The sequence below is a fragment of the Cherax quadricarinatus genome, chromosome 57 (genome assembly GCF_038502225.1).
Source record: "Cherax quadricarinatus isolate ZL_2023a chromosome 57, ASM3850222v1, whole genome shotgun sequence".
Classification (NCBI taxonomy): domain Eukaryota; kingdom Metazoa; phylum Arthropoda; class Malacostraca; order Decapoda; family Parastacidae; genus Cherax; species Cherax quadricarinatus.
This window is the reverse complement of record NC_091348.1, coordinates 6,801,382-6,821,654: the sequence shown is the minus strand read 5'-3', so window position 1 is coordinate 6,821,654 and position 20,273 is coordinate 6,801,382. Positions and strand designations below refer to the sequence as shown.

The 20,273-nt window shown below is 37.1% G+C and overlaps 1 protein-coding gene across 2 annotated transcripts in view; it reads right to left on the bottom strand.

The window, feature by feature from the left end:
• The window catches only part of LOC128693480 (glyoxalase domain-containing protein 4), a 43,092-nt gene extending 23,054 nt beyond the window's left edge, over positions 1 to 20,038 (bottom strand). Inside the window, exons 1-7 of one of the 2 annotated variants that reach the window (XR_011393588.1) lie at positions 19,844 to 20,038; positions 16,748 to 16,797; positions 15,448 to 15,554; positions 10,568 to 10,726; positions 8,382 to 8,537; positions 6,816 to 6,991; positions 2,061 to 2,274 (exon numbers count right to left, since the gene is read on the bottom strand). Coding sequence is in view for 1 of the 2 variants with exons in the window: in XM_053783183.2 (XP_053639158.1) it covers positions 2,125 to 2,274; positions 6,816 to 6,991; positions 8,382 to 8,537; positions 10,568 to 10,726; positions 15,448 to 15,554; positions 16,748 to 16,797; positions 19,844 to 19,933 (888 nt within the window). In the remaining variant the exon portion in view is untranslated. Of the gene's footprint in view, positions 1 to 1,998; positions 2,275 to 6,815; positions 6,992 to 8,381; positions 8,538 to 10,567; positions 10,727 to 15,447; positions 15,555 to 16,747; positions 16,798 to 19,843 lie in introns of those variants that run through there. The other variant, XM_053783183.2, reaches the window with a different exon arrangement.
• Positions 20,039 to 20,273: the final 235 nt, after the last annotated feature.

Here is a 20,273-nt window from a genome sequence, read left to right as displayed (position 1 = left end):
AATAAACAAACGAAAAACAAATCAGACTGAAAATACTGTATGTATACACAAAAACAGAATTGAAAAACATACTAGATCTCTTTTTTTCTACCATACCAGCAGTCTCCCATCAAGGTAGGATGACCCCCTAAAAAAAAAAAAAAAAAATTCATTCACCATCATTCATTCGACAGCTGTCTTGCCAGAAATGTGTGAACATAATTCTTTTTTTTATTTGTACTAACTTCTATATTCATTAACCCTTTGAGGGTTTCGGATGTACTAGTACGGCTTACGACCCAGGGTTTTTGACGTACATGTACTAGTACGCCTAAATTCTAGCGCCCTCAAATCTAGTGGGAGAAAGCTGGTAGGCCTCCATATGAAAGAATGGGTCTATGTGGTCAGTGTGCACGGTATAAAAAAAAATCCTGCAGCACACAGTGCATAATGAGAAAAAAAAACTGACCGTTTTTTTGGAATAAAACAGCGACTTTGCACTGTATTTTCGTATGGTATTTATTGTTGCATTCTAGTTTTCTTGGTCTCATTTTATAGAATGGAAGGCATATCATAGAAATAGAAATTGAGATGATTTTGACTGGTTTTACAATGAAAAGTACCTTGAAATTGAGCTCAAAGTAGCAGAAATGTTCGATTTTTACCAAAGTTCAAAAGTAAGCAAATCATGCCAAGCGTCCAATACACATCAACTGTTGAGTCTAATATTCTTTTGCAAGTGCGCCAATATGAGTCATACCATTTTTTACACTAATGCTGTAGTCTGCATAACAGTAAATCTTCTATTTTTTGTGAGAATAAAAATTCAAAGTGGAAAGCAAAAGAATGTAAGTGGGGCCTTGAGACATGACTAATGAACAGAGAAAATGTCATTTTAGTGCCAGGAATGTATTTCTTGTTTGTTCTGGACCCTATTCGGAAATTGGCATCTTTTGAAATTTGTGTGAAATTGGCAAAATTGCTAAATTCTGACCACTGTACTGGATAGTTGAAATTGGTAAATGGGAGGTTTCTTGCACTCATTCAATAGAAAAAATGGAGTTCTAGCGAAATATTCATGTTTTTTGTCGACTAGTACAGTGGAACTGGCCGAAAATGGGGCTCAAAGTGGGCAAAATCGCTGATCCGTAAACATCGTCCGAGACCGCTAACTTCGCGAGAGCATAATTCCATAAGTTTTCCATCAAATTTTATATTTTTGGTGTCATTATGATTTGGAAAAGATTCTCTATCTTTTCATGAGAATTTTTTTTTTTTTTTTTTTTTAAATTTGGCCGACCCTGAGAACGAGTCTCGGAGAGGGCCTAATAGAGGGTTAATAGTACTTTAAACACCTTTTACCAAAGTTCATATGACAAGTTTACTATTATTATTCACAAACAATAGCAGAAGACTGCTAGACTGGGATTCAAGAGTGGTAGTAAGTGCTACAATCACTGGAAACTAAATTCATATGAGACATTAAACACTGAAGACAGGACACCACAAAGCTATCACACATGGCAAGCATATACAAGTCTTACAAGAACACATACATATCACAAATGAATACATACACAAGACTAAAAACAAGCAACTTCAGCAAATGAAACAAGCAACTTCAGTAAATGAAAATATGGCAAGTACAAATATAACAGACAAGTACTTATGCATAGCTACAAACACACAAGCACTTATAATATGCAACCATGTACACACAATTCAAGCATTTCCTCTTGAAAATGCATAACAAGAACACACACGTTAGAACACGCTTGGTAAAACAAAAAATGAAAGACAGGACCACAAATAATACCTTATCCTTTCGTTACTGCTGGCAGAGTAAAAGTGATGTTCCACAAGCCAGTCTTGTTCTCAGCCAAGTTTTGTGTAGTGATGTTATATGGCACATGATACAAGGCGAATTAATGAATCAGAAATTATAATTCTTCTTCAAATGGAAAAAAACACATTAGCTACCTGTATATAAATGAATAGAAAGGTAAATGATCTAACAACTGGAAAAGAACTATTGTATTTTTCAAAAAAGGTACAAAAATGGTAATAGCTTTAAACTTAACTGATGCAAATAGTTTAACTTGACAAAGGTTCACCGTTTCACTGTTGAAATAAGCTGGATGAAATTTAAGCTGAGGCCTTTCCACCTTTTTTAGCAAACCACTCATCTGACTTGTCTTTCTTCATAGCCTCATTCAGGAGTTCATCGCCTTTGGGGTCTACTTGAGAAAGTTCACGGAATCCTTCGTCTCCCACGAAGCATATTTCATGACCATCCTTTGGTGAAACAAATAACCAACTCATTTTCCATTATTAAACCATAAGAAGAAAGTTATAAGAATAAGAATAAGAATAATAATAAGAAGAAAATTGTCAAAGTGGGAAGTCTGAATGTGTGTGGATGTTGTGCAAATGATAAGAAAGAGATGATTGTGGATGTTATGAATGAGAAGAAACTGGATGTCCTGGCTTTAAGTGAAAAAGCTGAAGGGGGTGGGAGAGTTTCAATGGAGAGGAATAAATGGGATTAGGTCAGGGGTTTCAAATACAGTTAGAGCTAAAGAAGGAGTAGCAATAATGTTGAAGGATAAGCTATGGCAGGAAAAGAGGGACTACAAATGCATAAATTCAAGGATTATGTGGAGTAAAATAAAGATTGGATGTGAAAAGTGGGTTATAGTAAGCGTGTATGCACCTGGAGAAGAGAGAAGTGTAGAAGAGAGAGAGAGATTCTGGGAAATGTTGAGTGAATGCGTGGGGAGTTTTGAATCAAGTGTGCGAGTAATGGTGGTTGGGGATTTCAATGCTAAAGTGGGTAAAAATGTTATGGAGGGAGTAGTAGGTAAATTTGGGGTGCCAGGGGTAAATGTAAATGGGGAGCCTTTAATTGAGTTATGTGTAGAAAGAAATTTGGTAATAAGTAATACATATTTTATGAAAAAGAGGATAAATAAATATACAAGGTATGATGTAGCATGTAATGAAAGTAGTTTGTTAGATTATGTATTGGTGGATAAAAGGTTGATGGGTAGGCTCCAGGATGTACATGTTTATAGAGGGGCAACTGATATATCAGATCATTATTTAGTTGTAGCTACAGTTAGAGTAAGAGGTAGATGGGAAAAGAGGAAGGTGGCAACAACAAGTAAGAGGGAGGTGAAAGTGTATAAACTAAGGGAGGAGGAAGTTCGGGCAAGATATAAGCGACTATTGGCAGAAAGGTGGGCTAGTGCAAAGATGAGTAGTGGGGGGGTTGAAGAGGGTTGGAATAGTTTTAAAAATGCAGTATTAGAATGTGGGGCAGAAGTTTGTGGTTATAGGAGGGTGGGGGCAGGAGGAAAGAGGAGTGATTGGTGGAATGATGAAGTAAAGGGTGTGATAAAAGAGAAAAAGGTAGCTTACGAGAGGTTTTTACAAAGCAGAAGTGTTATAAGAAGAGCAGAGTATATGGAGAGTAAAAGAAAGGTGAAGAGAGTGGTGAGAGAGTGCAAAAGGAGAGCAGATGAAAGAGTGGGAGAGGCACTGTCAAGAAATTTTAATGAAAATAAGAAAAAATTTTGGAGTGAGTTAAACAAGTTAAGAAAGCCTAGGGAAAGTATGGATTTGTCCGTTAAAAACAGAGTAGGGGAGTTAGTAGATGGGGAGAGGGAGGTATTAGGTAGATGGCGAGAATATTTTGAGGAACTTTGAAATGTTGAGGAAGAAAGGGAGGCGGTAATTTCATGTACTGGCCAGGGAGGTATACCATCTTTTAGGAGTGAAGAGCAGAATGTAAGTGTGGTGGAGGTACGTGAGGCTTTACGTAGAATGAAAGGGGGTAAAGCAGCTGGAACTGATGGGATCATGACAGAAATGTTAAAAGCAGGGGGGGATATAGTGTTGGAGTGGTTGGTACTTTTGTTTAATAAATGTATGAAAGAGGGGAAGGTACCTAGGGATTGGCAGAGAGCATGTATAGTCCCTTTATATAAAGGAAAAGGGGACAAAAGAGATTGTAAAAATTATAGAGGAATAAGTTTACTGAGTATACCAGGAAAAGTATACGGTAGGGTTATAATTGAAAGAATTAGAGGTAAGACAGAATGTAGAATTGCGGATGAGCAAGAAGGCTTCAGAGTGGGTAGGGGATGTGTAGATCAAGTGTTTACATTGAAGCATATATGTGAACAGTATTTAGATAAAGGTAGGGAAGTTTTTATTGCATTTATGGATTTAGAAAAGGCATATGATAGAGTGGATAGAGGAGCAATGTGGCAGATGTTGCAAGTTTATGGAATAGGTGGTAAGTTACTAAATGCTGTAAAGAGCTTTTATGAAGATAGTGAGGCTCAGGTTAGGGTGTGTAGAAGAGAGGGAGAATACTTCCCGGTAAAAGTAGGTCTTAGACAGGGATGTGTAATGTCACCATGGTTGTTTAATATATTTATAGATGGGGTTGTAAAAGAAGTAAATGTTAGGGTGTTCGGGAGAGGGGTGGGATTAAATTATGGGGAATCAAATTCAAAATGGGAATTGACACAGTTACTTTTTGCTGATGATACTGTGCTTATGGGAGATTCTAAAGAAAAATTGCAAAGGTTAGTGGATGAGTTTGAGAATGTGTGTAAAGGTAGAAAGTTGAAAGTGAACATAGAAAAGAGTAAGGTGATGAGGGTATCAAATGATTTAGATAAAGAAAAATTGGATATCAAATTGGGGAGGAGGAGTATGGAAGAAGTGAATGTTTTCAGATACTTGGGAGTTGACGTGTCGGTGGATGGATTTATGAAGGATGAGGTTAATCATAGAATTGATGAGGGAAAAAAGGCGAGTGGTGCGTTGAGGTATATGTGGAGTCAAAAAACGTTATCTATGGAGGCAAAGAAGGGAATGTATGAAAGTATAGTAGTACCAACACTCGTATATGGTTGTGAACCTTGGGTGGTAAATGCAGCAGCGAGGAGATGGTTGGAGGCAGTGGAGATGTCCTGTCTAAGGGCAATGTGTGGTGTAAATATTATGCAGAAAATTCGGAGTGTGGAAATTAGGAGAAGGTGTGGAGTTAATAAAAGCATTAGTCAGAGGGCAGAAGAGGGGTTGTTGAGGTGGTTTGGTCATTTAGAGAGAATGGATCAAAGTAGAATGACATGGAAAGCATATAAATCTATAGGGGAAGGAAAGAGGGGTAGGGGTCGTCCTCGAAAGGGTTGGAAAGAGGGGGTAAAGGAGGTTTTGTGGGCGAGGGGCTCGGACTTCCAGCAAGCGTGCATGAGCGTGTTAGATAGGAGTGAATGGAGACGAATGATACTTGGGACCTGACGATCTGTTGGAGTGTGAGCAGGGTAATATTTAGTGAAGGGATTCAGGGAAACCGGTTATTTTCATATAGTCGGACTTGAGTCCTGGAAATGGGAAGTACAATGCCTGCACTTTAAAGGAGTGGTTTGGGATATTGGCAGTTTGGAGGGATATGTTGTGTATCTTTATACGTATATGCTTCTAAACTGTTGTATTCTGAGCACCTCTGCAAAAACAGTGATAATGTGTGAGTGTGGTGAAAGTGTTGAATGATGATGAAAGTATTTTCTTTTTGGGGATTTTCTTTCTTTTTTTGGGTCACCCTGCCTCGGTGGGAGACGACCGACTTGTTGGTAAAAAAAAAAAAAAAAAAAAAAAAAAAAAAAAAAAAGTTGACATAATTAAGGTGAATAGAAGTACTGGTACTTAGTCAAGTGGAGAATGATTTGTTACACTGTAACAAAAACTTCTATGTACTACCCTAACTAAAATAGGAGGAATTAATAAAGCAGTATATTACAAAGATCGCTAAATTCTAACTTTAAACTATTTTTTTCATCCACTTTGCAGCCATATTAATCTTTATATTTTTTGGTTCAATGTCACTATTCATTTATTCATTATCAAATCTGTTGATTTCAACCAATGAAAAATAAAATGCTTAACAGATTGGAATATTTTTCCTAAACTTGAGAGTCATTTAAAAGACCTCAAAAGGTGCAAGGGGCCCAGTTCTGAATAATAAACTAAACAGAACAAGTAGGCTTTTGGAATTACTACAAATGAACACTACTTGTTACTCTACATGCAAGAAACTGTAAATATAGATTTGTCTTCAAAAGGATTTATGTTTGTGATATCAGAGGGTCGCTTTTATCAATGACATTATGTAAATTACTTTATTACATTTATATGTCTTTGCTAAAACACTTATATTCCTCCAAAGCCTTTTAGAATAAGTCACAATATTATGGCTGGGAACAATTCGCAACTAACCCACAACTTGGAAAGGAAGCTTTCAATGATGTTTTGCTCCATCCTGAACAATTACATCATGACAGACTTGATAATGACTAGCCAAAACATTGTATTAAGTTTCTTTTCTAAATTTTTGGCTAGTTATGAACTAGGAATCCTTGATCACAGATTAACCTTGATCACAGATTAGTGGTTATGCTCTGTAATTTGTGTGCGCCAAGAGTTTCTTATTTTCTAACACGGTAACAATTAACATACTCTTAACCTACATTCTATTTTCATATCTTTGAATATGCAATTGTTTTATCTGCTCCTTTCATATTCTTTTATTTCTTAATTTACTAGAACTGGTAAGTGTGATTACAAAAATGTAATCACAATACCATTACTGCCAGTAACATTACACATGTACTTAAAATCACTCCTCATTCCTTTAAGCAAACTTTTTGTTACAAAGCAGGATTGTCAAATCAATGAAAAATCGCACACCAAGACCAATTGCATTGAGTAAATAGCAGAGTTAGGGAGAAAAAAACCAAGGCACAATGCTTTGCAGAACTTACAGGATCAGCCAAGATGACAACTTGCACAGTAGCTTTACCAGGAGTGTCTAAAGAAATGTATGGTGTGAGAATTGTTTCATTGGCTTCTTTCATTTTCTTCTCAATACTTGGTAAATCAGCACCTGGAGCTGCAAACGCAATGCGGCCAAAAGCCTTTGCATGATCTACTGGGCCACCTGAAATTAAGGTTGATATTTGTATCAAAGATGCTCAAGATATACAGCACAACTTTGGTAGAGAGAGGTTACATCTATGATTACTCATCCTTTTCCCTAACTCTGCTCTTACCAGAATGTCATTTCATGGCTTGCTCCATTGTTTTCTCTCCATAAATTTCTTAATTTTTTAAGCCTATTCAAACATTTTACATTTTTCTAACTAGATCTTCTATTTTAGGTGCTTGCTGAAGTGCAGTCTGCCCTCATTCTTGAGTCTCTATTCAAGCTAGCTGCACATGTGTATTATAATAATAGCCACAACAGAATGTACAGTCATTTAAAACTTTCTTGCAACACACCAACCGTATCCCACTGAGGCGGGGTGGCCCAAAAAGAAAAAAACAAAAGTTTCTCTTTTTAACTTCAGTAATGTATACAGGAGAAGGGGTTACTAGCCCCTTGCTCCCGGCATTTTAATCGCCTCTTACGACACGCATGGCATATGGAGGAAGAATTCTATTCCACTTCCCCATGGAGATCATTTAAAACATCTAAGAAAAATTCTGCATTGTGATCTCTCACTTGAAGGGTAGACAGATCCTCAAGAAAAACAAGACAAGAATGATATTATCTTAACCTCACATTTGTTTCTAGTTGTTCAGGATTACAGTACTACGCATCTTTGCAAGTGATAAAGAGGATAACACAATGTAGCAATAATGACAGGTTTCTTGCACACAAATATGGGCAGAGGAGAAATTAATGAAATATTAAATGTGTTGCTACTGTGAGCACCAATGTCACCACAAACACACAACTGATGAAACCAATTAATATGTTTACCATAAAATACATAAATATACAGCAAATATCCCCACATTTTCAGAGATTACTGTGACAAGATGCTCATGAAGAATTAAATTTAAAGCAAATAAAAATATCTAAAAAAAAAATTAACCCATTTATGACATCAACCAGTTAATAAATTTTAATTTTATTCTGACCGTTGTAAAATATGACACCACTGTTCACCTCTGTACTGCACTTACATATTCATAGATTTTTTTCAGATAAAGCCACTAATTAGTAAACATAACACACAAATGAGGTGATAATTAAATTTTCCTCTGGTCTGGAATGACTAGCTTGTCCCTACTTATTAAAATGGAACACGTTCAACAAACTGAAAACAGGTGAAACAAAATGAATACACTGAACAAGTGCAACAATGTATCAGCTACAACAATGAATGGATCTACTGCAACAAACTCAAAAGATAATAAATTAGACAGCATTTGTATGTTGAAAATAAATGCAGAGTAAATTTTACTGATTCTAGAATGTGTACTTAGTTCGCTAGGTACATTGTCAAAAGGATTCATTCGGATAAATTTAGTAAAACGCTTACCAATATCACGTAGAACTAGCTTTGCTTGCTTATCACCAAATCCAAATGTAGCTTCAGTGTCACTTTTCTTGTACATGGTCAGCCCTGCTAAGTCTTTCCAATAATGAATGGATTTTTCTAGATTACTGCTTGCTAGTACTACTTGCTGTACTGGATCTATGGAGGTAACAAGAAGCAATGAATGCTGGTAAATTATAATTCCAAGATAAAATTCTAATAAACTGAAACATATAGTATAAGATGGGAAGAGACAGGCAGTTTTCTATAATGTTTCTTTTACATAAGTTGAATATTTTTACAGCTTAGTTTCTTCTGGATGTTGATGCATATATTGAGACACCACTGGACTAGTGTTTCTACATACAGTGGAACCTTGACTAATGAGTTTAATCCGTTCCGTGACCTAGCTCGTAACTCAATTTCCTTGTATATCAAATCAATTTTCCTCATTTAAAATAATTGATATGCCATTAATCCATCCCAGCGGCAGGACAAAATAATTCAATACAACAACTCTGTGGCTTATTTATCTATCACAATTCATCTAATATGACATAATAAACAATATAATTAACAGAGAAACAAGATATATACTCTAGAATGAATAAAATAAGCCATAATATGATGAGTGATGATAGAATTTCTTTTGTTTGACTGCTGAACTTAACTCATACAATTTGCTTTAATTCCATGAAAATCATCCTCTTTCTTCTCAGCGCTGTCCTTTGCACTTATTTTCTTAGGACCCATGGTTAGAAAAATGTAATTTTGCCAAATGACTAAAAAAATGCAAGCAAGCACAAGAGAAATGTTCCTACAGCTATGTAAACATGTGGACTCGTCAGATGTTTGGCCATTGGCTGCGCCAACTAGTGGCAGCATTCTGAATCATTATTACGTATTACGTATGTATTATTATAATATTATAAAATTATAATAATAATAACAGTAATAATAATAATGAGAGCTTCAGAACGCCACCAACTCAGTGCACTGTTTACCTCGGTTTGGGAATATTTCTCTCATGCTTTGCTTACATTTTTTACAGGCATTTGGCCAAATTTCATTTTTCTAAGCATGGGTCCTAAGAAAGTGTAAAGGACAGTGCTTAGAAGAAAAAGAGGATGATTTCCATGGAATGAAAGCAAGAAATCATAGATAAACAAGCAAGGTGGGCAGATTTTGGGTTGAGGGGGAAGCGGGGGGGATGGGGGGAGGCTGGCTGGCTTGTAACTCAGATGTTGGCTCATAACTCAGAGCAAAAAATCGACCGAGTGACGGCTCATATCTCAAAAAACTCGTAAACCGGGACACTCGTAAGTCGAGGTTCCACTGTATATAGATTCAGCTGTAATCAATGAGCAACAAAAAAGTATTTATTGCTTGTGTTGTTCCCATTAGGTTCTGCTAAGTTCTTAAAAAACATCATAAGTCTGAACTAACATCACAGCTCTGTCTGCTGATATAGTCAGAGCAGCAGAATGTGTGAATAACTTGTTTGTTCAGAAGGTTTAAAAATTTTAAGAGTGGAGTGAATTGTCTAATGCTAGATAAACACGAGTTAAATTCATTGTGAAATTTATTAAATATAAATCAGTTTACACTGATGGTGGGCACGCTGTGTCCTGCACCCTCTGATCCATTCATAACCTAATGTGCAACAGTTAACTATGTTATTCATTATCTTATTAACCCTTAAACTGTCCAAACGTAGATCTACGTTTTTTTACATTGTTTCTTATGGAGAAAATTAAGGTCGGAGCACTACACACACAAACGTAGATCTACGTTTGGACAGTTTAAGGGTTAACACATTGGCTGGTTCTCACCAAGGAAGGGTGGCCAGAAAAAGAAAAACTTATCATTCACTTCATCACTGTCTTGCCAGAGACAGGCTTACACTAGTTATAAAACTGCAACATTAACACCCTTCCTTCAGAGTGTAGGAACTGTACTTCCCACCTCCAGGACTCAAGTCCAGCTTGCCAGTTTTCCTGAATCCCTTCATGTTACCTTGTTTACACTCCAACAGCACGTCAAGTCCTAAAAACCATTTGTCTCCACTGACTCCTATCTAACACACTCAAGCATGCTTGCTGAAGTTCAAGTTAACTATGTACACAAAGCTAATTTTTATTTAAAACTTCAAGTATTACCAGTAGAAAAGCACTAGCTGCCTGGCTCACCTCTATCTTGTGGTTGAGGTTTGTGAATGATGATAAATTTGTATCCACCTGGAGCCTCTAACAAACTGTGTCCACCTTCCTCTTTCACTGGCCAGCCATTTGCCTTGGCTCTTTCCACAGCCTCAGAAGATTCAATGTGCATTCCCAAAAAGTCATTACCTATTGAGAAAGATGACATTATTTAACAGTGAACCTCTTTTTTTTTTTTTTTACTTTTTTTTTTCCAACAAGTCGGCCGTCTCCCACCGAGGCAGGGTGACCCAAAAAGAAAGAAAATCCCCAAAAAGAAAATACTTTCATCATCATTCAACACTTTCACCTCACTCACACATAATCACTGTTTTTGCAGAGGTGCTCAGAACACAACAGTTTAGAAGCATATACAGTGGACCCCCACTTAACGATCACCTCCCAATGTGACCAATTATGTAAGTGTATTTATATAAGTGCGTTTGTACGTGTATGTGTGGGGGTCTGAAATGCACTAATCTACTTCACAATATTCCTTATGGGAACAAATTCGGTCAGTACTGGCACCTGAACATACTTCTGGAATGAAAAAATATCGTTAATCGGGGGGGCCACTGTACATATAAAGATACACAACATATCCCTCCTAAGTGCTAATGTACAGTACATTAAAAATGTTATTCACCTAAACCAATAAAAGTACAAAATCTAAAGCTCTCAAAAACATCTAAGATACAATAGGCACATCAGTAAATGAAGAGAGTATGTGCCCGTTTCCAAATTTTTTGGGGCAGTGTTAAAAAATACAAAAACGAGTTTAAGAAGACAAAATATTGTACCATACACCTTGGTAACAAAAAATAATTACTGAATGCATTAACATATTAATGGGTAAGCACTAAACTCATAAGGGTCATACAATCCTTGGAGAACAGAAAGCAATTAGGGTTGACCCATGGGATAGATAGCTCCAATTCCATGGATCAAAGCCTTTCATCAGCGTCAAGACACCTCCCTTGAAGCAAGAAAAATGATAGGACTTTGTATTTTTAGTACAGCATTCGTTTGTAATTTTCTTTTTAGCATGCCGGCCATCTCTCAAAAAAATAAAAACACTTTCATTATCATTCAAACATAATCATTGCCTTTGCAGAGGCATGCAGATATGAGAGTTTGCTTGAATGTGTAATTATTATTTTAATCAAAAAGCTGTTTCTCACAAAGAAAAGGTGACAAAACAAGATAATGCATTCACCTTACTCATTTGACAGCCATCTTGCCAGAACTACGTGGAACTCACAAATGTAATTTTGAGGGGTTTCGGGATATTAGCAGTTTGGAGGGATATGTTGTGTATCTTTATACGTATATGCTTCTAAACTGTTGTGTTCTGAGCACCTCTGCAAAAACAGTGATTATGTGTGAGCGAGGTGAAAGTGTTGAATGATGAAAGTATTTTCTTTTTGGGGATTTTCTTTCTTTTTGGGTCACCCTGCCTCGGTGGGAGACGGCCGACTTGTTGAAAAAAAAAAAATCTTAGATAAAAAATCAGCTCTCATGCTGTCAATAAGAAAAAGTCATCAATACCTCGTACATATTTTTAATCTTACAATGGTGGAGACAGTCCTGTCTTTGCAGAACTGATACCACAACACAGTGGCCAGAACACTTCACAAGTAACCCACACTTCTCAAAAGAAAATAAGACATTCTGGTCTGACTTGGACCATTCTCAGTTATTACTTGATAATGTTCCAGGCCAGAACAAAACATTACTTAGTTTCTTATAGAGGTGTGAGTTAATTGTCAATTGTACTGCAATGAAAATATGTCCTGTTGTGGCTTAACTTTCTTCTTATATTTTTCTCATCTTTACCTAACTTCTTTACAACACTTTCATACTAGCAAATGACTGATGATGAACTCCGCAATTAATTTCCACATTTACATTTCCAAGTAAATGGCGGCTGCATACCAAATTTGCCAATAACCTAGATTTTCCGACATGATTAAGGTGTTATATAGTCTTAGAACACCAAGGGGTATCTGAAATAAAAAAAAAAAAGACTCACCTGCTCAAGAAAGTGGATGTACTAGAGGACGCACGGTCTCAAAAAACACATGGATAAGTACATGGTTTAATGGTCCTGATATAATAATTTGATATGAAATGTTCTGCTCACTGTAGAAAGGCAAATACTTGATCAAATCCAATTCCCAGTGAAATTTTAAATAGAGAAATATAGCAACACTAAAGAAAAGTTTAATTCAGGCACCAACAACGCATCAAGTTCTGCCAACTTCAATACACCATAAAAACCCTAAGTTTTTATCAGATTTCACTCATAGCTATTAGTCTTACTCAGTTTATAAAACTGCACTTTTTGGAACTATATTAATTTTGTGTTTTATCAAAATCTTGCCCCACACTGGAATTTTAATAGCAGGTATGCCACAGTTAATAGGTTAACCCTTAAATTGTCCAAACGTAGATCTACGTTCATGTGTGGGGGGGCTCCAAACATAGATCTACGTTTGGACAGTAAGGGTTAAAAGTTTAGCAAGTCTTCATGTTTATAATAAAAAGAGTAAAATAAAATATAATTAAAACAATATCAAGATATAATGAAAAAATATAAAATTTAATCAAAATAAAATAAAAAAATAAAATAATAACAATAATACATTAATAACAAAAAAAGGCACAATACCGTGACTGGAACGATAATACATTCATTAGGTGGAGGTAGGTGCTTCGTTCATAAGCAAATATCTTTGAGAAATGATGCCCTTTTAGTTGTTAAGCATCTGCTTGCATAATCAACACTGAAGTGTTCATTAATATTCGAAGGTTGCACTAATACAGGAGGGCACCGCTTTAAGAACATAAGAACATAAGAATGTAGGAACACTGCAGAAAGCCTACTGGCCCATACGAGGCAGGTCCTTATCAAAACGATCTCTACCTAAAGCTACCCAAGAAATAACTCCCGTACCCCATGACACCGATCAAACCCAGCCCCTCCCACTCATAAGAACAAGAAGTGCTTCACTTTACAACATTTCTCTAATGAAGCGATTTTCAATTGTACCCATTCTTCATTTATTCAAACTTCCCACAATAAATGTATTCACCACTCACTACAAGCTAAGGACAAAAATATTTTAAGTAATGCATACACAAACAATTTATAGTGTTCACTTAATATATGATAATGTAAACAGGTTATCAGGCTTTAATATGAATTTGAAATTGAAAAAAAAAAAAAGCTATATTTCACTTTACAGCAGTAGCCCAGAATCTAACCTGCTGTATGAGCAGGGCCCTCCTCCTTGTGACTCATCAACATATAAGGTTAGATAATATAACAGTACCACTGCTAAAGTTCCTGATTCAAACAACAAAAGAATGGTCAGAATTGGAGATTTGTACACTGATGAACAATCTATATACAGTATCCTCACATTTTAATCCGAATTATGTAGTAGTATGAAAACACTACATCAGTTGCTGATGCATGAAACAAATGATTTGCACCTATCTGTGGAGACCTGTGACTTGGTGCAATAAACAAAATAGTGTACGTATATAAACACTATCACCTATTTCCTCACATTTTAACCCTAATAATGTAGCATAACACAGAAACACTGTACACTGACTGCTGTTACAGGATACAGTGGGAACCATATACACCACTCCCATTCCTTATTTATACCTAGGGTTTTGTAAAAAAATTATTACAAGGCAGAGAGGCAAAGTACTTATACCCCACTTTACAGACCAGGATGACTGGCAAGTAATGTACAGTATCTGTTTACTGCTAAATTAATAGGGACAGCAGGTGTAAAAACATTTGTTCATACATGTTCTTTGCTCTAGGCTCTGGTAAGTTATTATGAATACAGTGGACCCACGGTTTACGATCAGCTCCCAATGCGACCAATTACGTAAGTGTATTTATGCAAGTGCATTTGTACATGTATGTTTGGGGTCTGAAAAGGACTAATCTAATTCACAATATTCCTTATGGGAACAAATTCGTTCAGTAATGGCACCTGAACATACTTCTGGAATGAAATAATATCGTAAACCAGGGGTCCACTGTACTTATTAATATTTTTCTGTTCAGATCAGGGAGTGTCTGATATCTATCAAAATTTTTTATAAATTTAGATACCTGCATGCATGCATTATTCCCACATTTTTATTTATTTTATTAACACATTGGCCGATTCTCACCAAAGCAGGGTGGCCCGAAAAAGAAAAACTTTCATCATCATTCATTCCATCACTGTCTTGCTAGAGGGGTGCTTTACACTACAGTTATAAAACTGCAATATTAACACCCCTCCTTCAGAGTGCAGACACTGTACTTTCAATCTCCAGGACTCAAGTCCGGTCTGCCAGTTTCCCTGAATCCCTTCATAAACGTTACTTTGCTCACACTCCAACACCATTCGTCTGCATTCACTCCTGTCAATATGCTCACACATGCTTGCTGGAAGTCCAAGCCCCTCGCACACAAAACCTCCTTTACCCCCTCCTCCCTCCAACCCTTCCTAGGCTGACCCCTACCCCACCTTCCCTCCACTACAGATTTATACACTCTCAAAATCATCCTGTTTTGTTCCATTCTCTCTACATGTCCAAACCACCTCAACAACCCCTCCTCAGCCCTCTGTATAACAGTTTTGGTAATCTCACACCTAATTTCCAAACTACGAATTCTCTTCATTATATTCACACCACACGTTGCCCTCAGACATGAAATCACTGCCCTCAGCCTCCTCCTCATTGCAATATTTATCACCCATGCTTCACACCCATACAAGAGTGTTGGTACAACTATACTTTCATACATTCTCATCTTTGCTTCCACAGACATATTATAATGAATAAACACTAACCCATTTCATAATGAGAGATGCCATAATTGTAGGTAAGTTCACATACAAAGTGGTTGTCTTCTGCGCCATAACCAATCATCGTCTTACTCCATTTACCATCATAGGGTCTGAAATCGTGCAGATAGCTCAAATTACTAAATTCATTTTCTATTTCAGTGTCAATAAACAAATATCATATGGTAACTTTGGTACATAAGATTAGTAGAATTACCATTAATATCAAAATGTATGTCTTATTTGGTGTTATCCAACTCTCGCACATAGAAAGGAAATTTACTGTGCTCAAACTTTCCGAAAAAGTTGTCAAAATAGGCCGTCAACAGCAAAACAGATATTTAACAGAAAATACTAACAGAAACCTTCAACCACCTCAGATCTTGAGAAACATCTCTCAGGAACTGCATTCCAAATAAAATATTTTCTTTACCAATGGAAACAAACTGACAGCCATACATGACAAAAACAGAAATACATTTATAATAATACAAAAAAAATATGCTTGAGCATATAAATGGCATTTCTCAGTGTTCATTTGTATTGCAAAATAGATTATGAAAATGAGATGCCATAATTTACCACTCTTCACAATAAGAATAAGCCAGCAAGCAACCACTAGTAGAGTAGTTGATTTTGATTCTTAAAGCTAATATTTATTTATGCCCTAGTGTAGAATGGACCATAAGCAAATTTTCTGAAAGATCACGAAATATATTGAAAGGGAATGGTTAAAATTATAACAAGGAAAAGTAATGCAATTTCACCCTGGAGCACATAAGCATACTTTCATAAGAAAATTACGTAATATTAAAAAAAATTAACAAAGACCACACAAAAAAAATCTTTTATTATTTTCACAGTCCTATCATGAACTTGACCATTTTAGCCCTGAATTATGAAAGGCACATTGGTTTGTTCTCATTTGTTGATATGTTGTGTGAGGCAGAGAGCTGCCAAAGTTACCAGATTCACAATCAAGTAGATTTTTAGAAGGTAGTGAAGGTCCCTCCAGGTTTCTATGGCCTCCAACTTTTACCAGTACATTGCTATGGTTATAGAAAAGAGCTGGGAATCTGATATCCCATCAGAGCTAAAAGAGTTAATGTATATGGTTTGCAAAGCCGTGTTCACTTTATTTATTGCATAAAAATATGAATGGAAAATAAGGGTACAAGAGAGATTAGAAAATGAAGATGTGGGGAAGATTTAATGAATATAACAAAAAGTTAAAGTTTGACATAAATAAATTAAAAGACATACACAACAGGAAGAATTAGTTAATTAAAGCACATAATGAACATACCCATTGCATGAAGCTTTACAACCTTCATCAAATTCTTCATGGCGCAAGACCTGAAAATATACACATGTCAGAGATGACTTGTATATACTACTTATATGTATACTCAATTCACTTATCATTATTACATTCACAGAAGAGTGCTAAACTCATAGGGGTAATTGTTCACAATAAAGCTAAAGAAATTCTTCACTTCAAATCAAGAAGTATAAATAAGAGTCCTCAGGTTATACTTCAACTTCATATATCCTTGTAAAGGCCTCATTTAAATTATACCATGCAACTGTTGTCACCACATTACAGAATGGACATAATTGCACTGTTAAACATACAGAGAATGATGGCAAAGTTGATCCCATTCATCAAAAAATTTTCCTTTGAGAACAGACCGAGGACACTGAATCTGCACTCTTTGGAAAGGCATATAAAAATATCTAATCTAGGCAGACCTTGCAGAATGAGTTGAAGTTGGAAAAAAATATATTTAGAAAAGATATAAGAAAGCACTGGTTTGGTAACCGAGTTGTAGATGAGTGGAACAAACTCCTAAGTAGTTGTAGATGAGTACAACAGTCTAGAAGCAAAACTATAAAGATACCAACATATCCCTCCAAACTGTAGTGCAGGCATTACTTAAGGAGTCCGACTAAAAAATTTTGAATCCCTTCACTAAATATTACCCTGCTCACACTCCAACAGATCGTCAGCATTATTCAATCTAACACGCTAGGTTAGTGATAGCAGTTAGATAAGTACATGAGTGGGGTGGATGAGAGTTGGAACTGCCTAGCATGGGCCAGCAGGCCTACTGCAGTGCCCTTCCCCTCTTATGTTCTCATGTTCTATTTCAGGAATTGGAGCACAGGTGCAATTCCTCAGGTGCAGCCCCTCACCAGACAACTACACCTACCATCCGACTAACGACCGAGTTCGGTTCCCAGAAACTGGTCGTAAGTTGAAATGGTCGTAAGTCGAACTTTACTACTGAATATCAACAAAACATTTTTGTAATGACTATTTTATTGTTTTATTTTGGTATTTCATGTTTTACTTAACTTTTTATGTTGTTAGTACTGTATTTTATACTGTAAGGTTTAGGATAAACACTGTACAACACAAATAGTTGTTTATTTCCCAGAGATTTGGCATAAAAAACAAGGTCGTAAGTCGAGTGGTCGTAAATCGAGCAGGTCGTAAGTCGGATGGTAGGTGTATATGGTCATGTTTTTTAGTATACTGCATACAATACCTCAAAGTTGCATAATATTAATACATATGACAAGTGCAATGTTATCAGTTTTCAGTGTTCAATTATGTATACTGTATGTACATGTTAAAGTATCTAGACAGTAGTACCTAGGTAGTAAGCTTTATGATTAGTCTGCCTGAAATGCATTTGAATCAGTGGCTTTCTTTCAAGCCTTATTATAATAAATGTAATTTGATACAACATAACATCAAATTTAAAATACATTATAATCAACTCAAATGTATGCCTGATTCAATTAATTTATATGGCTTATAAGCAAAAAATAATTACAGTAACAAATAAGTTTCAGGGTTACAATGCATTAGATACTTTATGAATATTATAGTAATCATTAAAAAGCACCAAATCTCCCATGAATTACAGTGCTAAAATATATAGAAGAGTACTTACATTGAAAAGGCAAGGAGAAGTAGCAAAAGTGTTAAGAGGGAAAGTCATCTATAATTAGTGCACTAGGTCAGTCTCAGTTAAAATGTTATTGAGTCTACATAAAGGATGGAACTTTCAGATGAGGGCAGCTAGAATGAGGTGACAAGGCACTGAATATGTCAAGAGCAAAATCTGTGCACTCTGATATATAGGACATTCATTTACAAGATTTTTGAATGTCAAGGATCCCAATGAAAATAAGTCGCTGACTTTTTTTGGGGTTATCCTAAGTATACTACACATATGCTGCAATGTATGACAATTTATGTAACTGTATTTGTGTGTATCCATACTTGAATAAATTAACTTACTAATCATGACCTGACAGTCCTCAAAGACAAATAAGGGGCCCCTCCCTCATAATGACTGATCCATGCAGCCCTCAACAGGTGATTCGTATGGGGGGCCTCCCCTCATTTCAGGTTATCCATGCTGGGCCCCCCATTTCAGGTTATCCATGCTGGGCCCCCCCATTTCAGGTTATCCATGCTGGGCCCCCCCATTTCAGGTTATCCATTATGGGGGGCCCCCCTCATTTCAGGTTAACCATGAGAGGCCCCTCACGACAGGTTATCCGTGAGAGAGGCCCCTCTCATGACAGGTTATCCATGATTATTATTATTATAATCAAGGGGGAAGCGCTAAACCCGGAGGATTATACAGCGCCTGGGGGGGGATGTGGAAGGCATTCAGGCTTAATTCAGGGAACTGGAGCACAGATCCAATTCCCTAAATCAAGAGCCCCTCACCAACATCAAGGAACCTTCCTTGAGGGGAGGTTATCCATGAGGGGCCCCTCTCATGACAGGTTATCCATGAGGGGCCCCTCTCATGACAGGTTATCCATGAGGGGCCCCTCTCATGACAGGTTATCCATGAGGGGCCCCTCTCATGACAGGTTATCCATGAGGGGCCCCTCTCATGACAGGTTATCCATGAGGGGCCCCTCTCATGACAGGTTATCCATGAGGGGCCCCTCTCATGACAGGTTATCCATGAGGGGCCCCTCTCATGACAGGTTATCCATGAGGGGCCCCTCTCATGACAGGTTATCCATGAGAGCAGCCCCCTTATGACAAGAAATACACGAGGGCCCCTCATGACACGTAATCCATGAGGAGGCCTTCATGACAGGAAATTCATGAGGGGGCCCCTCATGACAGGTGATCCACCAGCGAAGGGTACTTACGACGGGTGCTTCATGTGTCACCCTTCACGACGGGTGCCAATTATAATCATGGGGTAAAAACTGAACTCTTAGTGGGTCACAAAGCACCTAGTCAAATAAGGGCAACTCTAATTCCTTGGACCAAGAACCCTACACCAGCATCAAAGCCCCTCCTTGAAGGGCGGTGATCTGAGGCCTCACGACAGGTGACCCACTCATGTTTATCCCTCACCTTCATCCCAAGAATGTCTCTGTAAAACTTGGCTGTGGCAGTCCTGTCGCCTATCTTGTAGACGAAGTGTAGAGACCTTCTTGAAGCCATGGCACACTTGATTAGCAGCAGATTTAGTCGTTAACAACAGTGTTGTCGTGACCTCAGGCACAGAGAGAGATGATGTTGTTGGGTTGAAGGGCTGTGATGGTCCCGGGACCGTGTGAACCCAACCATGTAACCACTTGATTGTTACGTAATATTGATCTAATTTAGGCATATTGAATGTCTTTGTGCCTTCTCAGTCTCTCAAAAAAACGGGGTTTAACGTTTATTAAAATTGATGGTGGCCGTGATGACAGAATGTGGTATGTCCTGCGATGTGGTGGTGGACGCCGGGGTGGAAACCACCTAGTCATCCAGAAGCAAGATGAAGTTGGTATCTTGGTAA